We start from the raw sequence: 10,000 nt of genomic DNA, 5'->3' as shown, positions 1-10,000 counted from the left end.
TTGCAGGATCCTGAAGCAGTACGACCATCCAAACATCGTGAAGCTGATCGGTGTTTGTACTCAACGACAGCCAATCTACATCGTCATGGAGCTGGTTCCAGGTGGGTGGAGCTTAGCTAAAGGCTTGTTCACACGCCAACATCACCACACGTAACGATTTGACTCGCAAACATCCCCCGATCACACCGATCACACCGATCAGAGCGATCACACCGGTCACACCGATCAGAGCGATCACACCGATCAGAGCGATCACACCGATCACACCGATCAGACCGATCAGACCGATCACACCGATCAGACCGATCACACCGATCAGAGCGATCACATCGATCACATCGATCACACTGATCAGACCGATCACACCGGTCACACCGATCAGAGCGATCACACCGGTCACACCGATCAGAGCGATCAGACCGATCACACCGATCAGAGCGATCACACCGATCAGACCGATCACACCGATCACACTGATCAGACCGATCACACCGGTCACACCGATCAGAGCGATCACACCGGTCACACCGATCAGAGCGATCACACTGATCAGAGCGATCACACCAATCAGAGCGATCAGACCGATCACACCGATCAGACCGATCACACCGGTCACACCGATCAGAGCGATCACATCGATCACACTGATCAGACCGATCACACCGGTCACACCGATCAGAGCGATCACACCGGTCACACCGATCAGAGCGATCAGACCGATCACACCGGTCACACCGATCAGAGCGATCACACCGATCAGAGCGATCACACTGATCAGAGCGATCACACCAATCAGAGCGATCAGAGCGATCACATCGATCACACCGATCAGAGCGATCACACTGATCAGAGCGATCACACTGATCAGAGCGATCACACTGATCAGAGCGATCACACCGATCAGAGCGATCACACCGGTCACATCGATCACACTGATCAGACCGATCACACCGGTCACACCGATCAGAGCGATCACATCGATCACATCGATCAGAGCGATCAGACCGATCACACCGATCAGAGCGATCACACCGATCACACTGATCAGACCGATCACACCGGTCACACCGATCAGAGCGATCACATCGATCACACTGATCAGACCGATCACACCGGTCACACCGATCAGAGCGATCACACCGGTCACACCGATCAGAGCGATCAGACCGATCACACCGGTCACACCGATCAGAGCGATCACACCGATCAGAGCGATCACACTGATCAGAGCGATCACACCAATCAGAGCGATCAGAGCGATCACATCGATCACACCGATCACACCGATCAGACCGATCACACCGATCAGACCGATCACACCGATCACACCGATCAGAGCGATCACACCGATCACACCGATCAGACCGATCACAGCGATCAGACCGATCAGACCGATCACATCGATCAGACCGATCACATCGATCACACTGATCAGACCGATCACACCGGTCACACCGATCAGAGCGATCACACCAATCAGAGCGATCAGAGCGATCACATCGATCACACCGATCACACCGGTCACACCGGTCACACCGATCAGAGCGATCACATCGATCACATCGATCACACTGATCAGACCGATCACACCGGTCACACCGATCAGAGCGATCACACCGATCAGAGCGATCAGACCGATCACACCGGTCACACCGATCAGAGCGATCACACCGATCAGACCGATCACACCGGTCACACCGATCAGAGCGATCACATCGATCACACTGATCAGACCGATCACACCGGTCACACCGATCACACCGATCAGAGCGATCACACTGATCAGAGCGATCACACCGGTCACATCGATCACACTGATCAGACCGATCACACCGATCACACCGATCACACCGATCACACCGATCAGAGCGATCACACCGATCACACCGATCACACCGATCACACCGATCAGAGCGATCACACCGATCACACCGATCAGACCGATCACAGCGATCAGACCGATCAGACCGATCACATCGATCAGACCGATCACATCGATCACACTGATCAGACCGATCACACCGGTCACACCGATCAGAGCGATCACACTGATCAGAGCGATCACACCGATCAGAGCGATCACACCGGTCACATCGATCAGAGCGATCAGACCGATCACACCGATCAGAGCGATCACACCGATCAGACCGATCACACCGATCACACCGATCAGAGCGATCACACTGATCACCCCGATCAGACCGATCAGACCGATCAGAGCGATCACACCGATCACACCGATCAGACCGATCACCCCGATCACACCGATCACACCGATCACACCGATCAGACCGATCACACCGATCAGACCGATCACACCGATCACACCGATCACACCGATCAGACCGATCAGACCGATCACCCCGATCACACCGATCACACCGATCAGACCGATCACACTGATCACACCGATCAGAGCGATCACACCGATCAGAGCGATCACACCGATCAGAGCGATCACACCGATCAGACCGATCACACCGATCACACCGATCAGACCGATCAGAGCGATCACACTGATCAGAGCGATCACACCGATCAGAGCGATCACACTGATCAGAGCGATCACACCGATCAGACCGATCACACCGATCACACCGATCAGACCGATCACACTGATCAGAGCGATCACACTGATCAGACCGATCACACCGATCACACCGATCACACTGATCAGAGCGATCACACCGATCAGACCGATCACACCGATCACACCGATCACACCGATCAGACCGATCACCCTGATCAGACCGATCACACTGATCAGAGCGATCACACTGATCAGACCGATCACACTGATCAGACCGATCACACTGATCAGACCGATCAGGCCGATCACACCGATCAGACCGATCACACCGATCAGACCGATCACACCGATCAGAGCGATCAGACCGATCACACCGATCAGAGCGATCACACCGATCAGAGCGATCAGACTGATCACCCCGATCACACCGATCACACCGATCAGACCGATCACACTGATCAGAGCGATCACACTGATCAGACCGATCACACCGATCACACCGATCACACTGATCAGAGCGATCACACCGATCAGACCGATCACACCGAACACACCGATCACACCGATCAGACCGATCACACTGATCAGACCGATCACACTGATCAGAGCGATCACACTGATCAGACCGATCACACTGATCAGACCGATCACACTGATCAGACCGATCAGGCCGATCACACCGATCAGACCGATCACACCGATCAGACCGATCACACCGATCAGAGCGATCAGACCGATCACACCGATCAGACCGATCAGAGCGATCACACCGATCAGAGCGATCAGACTGATCACCCCGATCACACCGATCACACCGATCAGAGCGATCACACCGATCAGAGCGATCAGACCGATCACACCGATCAGAGCGATCACCCCGATCACACCGATCACACTGATCAGAGCGATCACAACGATCAGACCGATCACATCGATCAGAGCGATCACACCGATCAGAGCGATCACCCCGATCACACCGATCACACTGATCAGAGCGATCACACCGATCAGACCGATCACACCGATCAGAGCGATCAGACCGATCAGAGCGATCACACCGATCAGAGCGATCAGACCGATCAGAGCGATCACACCGATCAGAGTGATCAGACCAATCACACCGATCACACCGATCAGACCGATCAGAGCGATCACACCGATCAGAGCGATCACACCGATCAGACCGATCAGAGCGATCACACCGATCAGAGCGATCACACCGATCAGAGCGATCAGACCGATCAGACCGATCAGAGCGATCAGACCGATCACACTGATCAGAGCGATCACACCGATCACACCGATCAGACCGATCACACCGATCAGAGCGATCAGACCGATCAGAGCGATCAGACCGATCAGACCGATCAGAGCGATCACACCGATCAGAGCGATCACACCGATCACACTGATCAGAGCGATCAGACCGATCACACCGATCAGACCGATCACACTGATCAGAGCGATCACACTGATCAGAGCGATCACACCGATCACACCGATCAGACCGATCACACTGATCAGAGCGATCAGACCGATCAGAGCGATCACACCGATCACACTGATCAGAGCGATCACACCGATCACACCGATCAGACCGATCACACCGATCAGAGCGATCAGACCGATCAGAGCGATCAGACCGATCAGAGCGATCAGACCGATCAGAGCGATCACACCGATCAGAGCGATCACACCGATCACACCGATCAGACCGATCACACCGATCACACCGATCACACCGATCAGAGCGATCACATCGATCAGAGCGATCAGACCGATCAGAGCGATCACACCGATCAGAGCGATCAGACCGATCAGAGCGATCAGAGCGATCACACCGATCACACCGATCAGAGCGATCAGACCGATCAGAGCGATCAGAGCGATCACACCGATCAGAGCGATCAGAGCGATCACACCGATCACACCGATCAGACCGATCACACCGATCAGAGCGATCACACCGATCACACCGATCACACCGATCAGACCGATCACATCGATCAGACCGATCAGACCGATCACACCGATCAGAGTGATCAGACCGATCACATCGATCAGAGCGATCAGACCGATCACATCGATCACATCGATCAAAGCGATCGGATCGATCAGACCGATCAGAGCGATCACACCGATCAGACCGATCAGAGCGATCAGACCGATCAGAGCGATCACACCGATCAGAGTGATCAGACCAATCACACCGATCACACCGATCAGACCGATCAGAGCGATCACACCGATCAGAGCGATCACACCGATCAGACCGATCAGAGCGATCACACCGATCAGAGCGATCACACCGATCAGAGCGATCAGACCGATCAGACCGATCAGAGCGATCAGACCGATCACACTGATCAGAGCGATCACACCGATCACACCGATCAGACCGATCACACCGATCAGAGCGATCAGACCGATCAGAGCGATCAGACCGATCAGAGCGATCAGACCGATCAGACCGATCAGAGCGATCACACCGATCAGAGCGATCACACCGATCACACTGATCAGAGCGATCAGACCGATCACACCGATCAGACCGATCACACTGATCAGAGCGATCACACTGATCAGAGCGATCACACCGATCACACCGATCAGACCGATCACACTGATCAGAGCGATCAGACCGATCAGAGCGATCACACCGATCACACTGATCAGAGCGATCACACCGATCACACCGATCAGACCGATCACACCGATCAGAGCGATCAGACCGATCAGAGCGATCAGACCGATCAGAGCGATCAGACCGATCAGAGCGATCACACCGATCAGAGCGATCACACCGATCACACCGATCAGACCGATCACACCGATCACACCGATCACACCGATCAGAGCGATCACATCGATCAGAGCGATCAGACCGATCAGAGCGATCACACCGATCAGAGCGATCAGACCGATCAGAGCGATCAGAGCGATCACACCGATCACACCGATCAGAGCGATCAGACCGATCAGAGCGATCAGAGCGATCACACCGATCAGAGCGATCAGAGCGATCACACCGATCACACCGATCAGACCGATCACACCGATCAGAGCGATCACACCGATCACACCGATCACACCGATCAGACCGATCACATCGATCAGACCGATCAGACCGATCACACCGATCAGAGTGATCAGACCGATCACATCGATCAGAGCGATCAGACCGATCACATCGATCACATCGATCAAAGCGATCGGATCGATCAGACCGATCAGAGCGATCACACCGATCAGACCGATCAGAGCGATCACACCGATCAGACCGATCACACCGATCAGAGCGATCACACCGATCAGACCGATCAGAGCGATCAGACCGATCACACCGATCACACCGATCAGACCGATCACACCGATCAGAGTGATCAGACCGATCACATCGATCACATCGATCAGAGCGATCAGACCGATCACACCGATCAGAGCGATCACACCGATCAGACCGATCAAAGCGATCGGATCGATCAGATGGACGAAGAGGATGCTGATCGTCTGTATCTGAAAAGGCGTTGTAAAAAGAGGCGTGGTGAGCTGTACCTGCTACAGTGTTTCCTCGCCGCTACGTCACCTCGCTTTCTGATTGGCTACGAGTCAACGGGCTCGTGGTCGTTTTCACCCTCGGGGGGGGTGACATGTCCAACATGATTTAAGATGGGAGCGGTCTGATCACACGGCAGGAGGACCTCATGATGGCGTTGCCGTGGTAACAGGTGTAACAGGTGTGCGGGCTTCCTCTGTCAGGTGGAGACTTCCTGTCCTTTCTGAGGAAGAAGAAGGACGAGCTGAAGACCAAACAGCTGGTCCGCTTCTCCGTGGACGCTGCTGCTGGGATGGCTTACCTGGAGAGTAAGAACTGTATCCACAGGTAAACCATAGACTGTCTGTCTCACCTGTCTGTCTGTCTCTCACCTGTCTGTCTGTCTCTCACCTGTCTGTCTGTCTCTCACCTGTCTGTCTCTCACCTGTCTGTCTCTCACCTGTCTGTCTGTCTCTCACCTGTCTGTCTGTCTGTCTCTCACCTGTCTGTCTGTCTCTCACCTGTCTGTCTGTCTGTCTCTCACCTGTCTGTCTCTCACCTGTCTGTCTGTCTCTCCCCTGTCTGTCTCTCAGGGACCTTGCAGCGAGGAACTGTCTGGTTGGCGAGGGCAGCGTGTTGAAGATCAGTGATTTCGGGATGAGCCGTCAGGAGGACGACGGGATTTATTCTTCGTCAGGATTAAAACAAATCCCCATCAAGTGGACGGCTCCGGAGGCCCTCAATTATGGTGACCGCCACCTGAGACACACCTGAGACACCCCTGAGACACCCCTGAGACACACCTGAGACACACCTGACACCCCTGAGACACACCTGAGACACACCTGACACACACCTGAGACACACCTGAGACACACCTGAGACACCCCTGAGACACACCTGAGACACACCTGAGACACACCTGAGACACACCTGACACACACCTGACACACACCTGAGACACACTTGAGACACACCTGAGACACACCTGACACCCCTGAGACACCCCTGAGACACACCTGAGACACACCTGAGACACCCCTGACACACCTGAGACACACCTGAGACACCCCTGAGACACACCTGAGACACACCTGAGACACACCCCTGAGACACCCCTGACACACCTGAGACACCCCTGAGACACACCTGAGACACCCCTGACACCCCTGAGACACACCTGACACCCCTGAGACACATCTGAGACACCCCTGAGACACACCAGAGACACACCTGAGACACACCTGAGACACACCTGAGACACACCTGAGACACCCCTGACACCCCTGAGACACACCTGAGACACCCCTGACACCCCTGAGACACCCCTGAGACACACCTGAGACACACCTGACACCCCTGAGACACATCTGAGACACCCCTGAGACACCCCTGAGACACCCCTGAGACACACCTGAGACACCCCTGAGACACACCTGAGACACCCCTGACACACCTGAGACACACCTGAGACACACCCCTGAGACACACACCTGAGACACACCCCTGAGACACACCTGAGACACCCCTGAGACACACCTGAGACACATCTGAGACACATCTGAGACACACCTGAGACACACCTGAGACACCCCTGAGACACACCTGAGACACACCTGAGACACATCTGAGACACCCCTGACACACCTGAGACACCCCTGACACCCCTGAGACACACCTGAGACACCCCTGAGACACACCTGAGACGCACCTGAGACGCACCTGAGACACCCCTGACACCCCTGAGACACACCTGACACCCCTGAGACACACCTGAGACACCCCTGACACCCCTGAGACACACCTGAGACACCCCTGAGACACGCCTGAGACACACCCCTGAAACACACCCCTGAGACACACCTGGGACACACCTGAGACCCCTGAGACACACCTGAAACACACCTGAGACACCCTTTACAAACACCTTGAGATCCTGTTTTAAATCTGCTTTTTTGTCTCCTGCTCTGTGATTGGCTGCTGATCTCTCCTGCTCTGTGATTGGCTGCTGATCTCTCCTGCTCTGTGATTGGCTGCTGCAGGTCGTTACAGCTCAGAGAGTGATGTATGGAGTTATGGGATCCTGCTGTGGGAAACCTTCAGTTTGGGGGTGTGTCCTTACCCTGGGATGACCAATCAGCAAGCTCGAGAGCAGGTGGAGAAAGGTAAACAGGAAGTAAACGCTGTCGTTTTGTTCTCTGACTCATAAATGGAGTAGAAGAAAAAAAGCCCCTCCCTCTGTTCCTTCTTGTTGCTAGGTTACAGGATGGCGTGTCCTCAGCGTTGCCCTGACGACGTGTACAAAGTGATGCAGCGATGCTGGCAGTACAACCCCGAAGAACGACCCAAGTTCATCGAGCTGCAGCGAGACCTCGCCGCCATCAAAAAAAAGTGATGACATCATCAGTCACCTTGCTGCCATTAAGACAAAGTGATGACATCATCACTCACCGTGTCGCGATCAACAAAAAGTGATGACATCATCACAGACCTTGCCACTATCTGGAAGAAGTGATGATGTCATCACTTCCCTGGCCCTCATCAGACTTTTGTTTTTGTTGACGGTTGGAGGGCGTGGTCACATTGTGGGCGTGGTCACACTGTGGGCGTGGTCAGCAGGTGGAGCTGCTGAAGCTTTAAAACACTAAAGCGGTTTAGCCGTGATGTCAGCGTGCACTGAGCATGTCTGTTAGCGAGCAGAAGCTAACGGGAACTTCTCATTTAGCATTTAGCTTCAGAAAGAATAAACACTTAAGTGAGCTGACGACCTGAGAGCACGCCGCTCTGTTTTCATAACCTCAGTGTAAAGGTGAAAGAGCGGTTTCAACTGTTAGCCTAACAGTCGCCTAGCATTAGCTTAGCATTAGGTCAGCGGTCGATAATTAACTTAATTAACGTCTGTAAATATCGACACAAATCGTTTTATTTATTTTTTCAAACACTTTGAGAAATTATGAAAACAAAAGTGCCAAAACAATAACCTGTTCATGCCAAGCGACGCCCCGTCACACTAACCATGTTACCATGGCAACAGTTTGAACTCTAGAAATGTCTTCATTGCTGAGGACCAATCAGCTCTCTTTGTCTTTATATTTTAATTTATTACATTTTAATGTTAAACTGAACTTTATCTTGGAAAACCAGCTGTCAGTCATCACACAGGCCACGCCCACATACGTTTTATTAAAGATTTTATTTGAATTTTGTCAACAACAAAAAAAAAAAGAAACGGGAAGTGGAAAAGTTAAAATTATTTTAATTTAAAAAAACAAAACCTTTTGATTTTTTTTTTTTTCCAAAATATTTCTTCAGCACGTTTATTACAGATTCAGATTAATTGTACAAGTTTCAAACTGCAGTTTGTCCTGATTCGTCAGCATCACTTCCTGGACTCTATGAGGGTGGAGCCTACATGCTGATGATGTCATAGCTCTGTGGCACTGCCTACTGTCACTGTAAATAAAGTTAATTTAACGGTTTGTTTTTTAAATGTTTTTACACTTTTATGTTCAAACACTAATCTCTGTATTTTATATTTGTTTAAACTTTATAAAAACACTATTTCATCATTTATTACAAAAATCAATAAAACTATCAAAACATGTTGATGCCGTCCATCTTCTCTGATCTGGATACTGTTCAAACTCATCAATCTAATTTATGTGATCTGAAGACACTTTACAAACATCAGGTGAAGGGTTTTATTTATATATATATATATATTTTATTTATATATATAATATTATTTTATATATATATATAAATAAATACATATATATTTATATATCTGTATATATACATGTGTATATATATATATATACACATGTGTATATATATATTTATAAATATATACACATGTATATATTTAGATATCTATATATATACATGCATATATATAAATATATATACACATGTATATATATATACACATGTGT

At 51.2% G+C, this 10,000-nt stretch overlaps 1 protein-coding gene across 2 annotated transcripts in view; it reads left to right on the top strand.

Annotated features, from left to right (window-relative positions):
• Positions 1-9,668, top strand: part of fer (fer (fps/fes related) tyrosine kinase) — a 20,485-nt gene extending 10,817 nt beyond the window's left edge. For both annotated transcript variants that reach the window (XM_079365329.1, XM_079365328.1), the window contains exons 16-20: positions 7-101; positions 6,290-6,413; positions 6,659-6,813; positions 8,108-8,230; positions 8,324-9,668. In XM_079365329.1, coding sequence (XP_079221455.1) covers positions 7-101; positions 6,290-6,413; positions 6,659-6,813; positions 8,108-8,230; positions 8,324-8,460 — 634 coding nt within the window. In that variant the 3' untranslated portion in view covers positions 8,461-9,668. The remainder of the gene's footprint in view (positions 1-6; positions 102-6,289; positions 6,414-6,658; positions 6,814-8,107; positions 8,231-8,323) is intronic.
• Positions 9,669-10,000: the final 332 nt, after the last annotated feature.

Source organism: Symphodus melops, assembly GCF_947650265.1.
Source record: "Symphodus melops genome assembly, chromosome: 16".
Classification (NCBI taxonomy): domain Eukaryota; kingdom Metazoa; phylum Chordata; class Actinopteri; order Labriformes; family Labridae; genus Symphodus; species Symphodus melops.
This window is presented reverse-complemented; position numbering and strand designations above follow the sequence as displayed.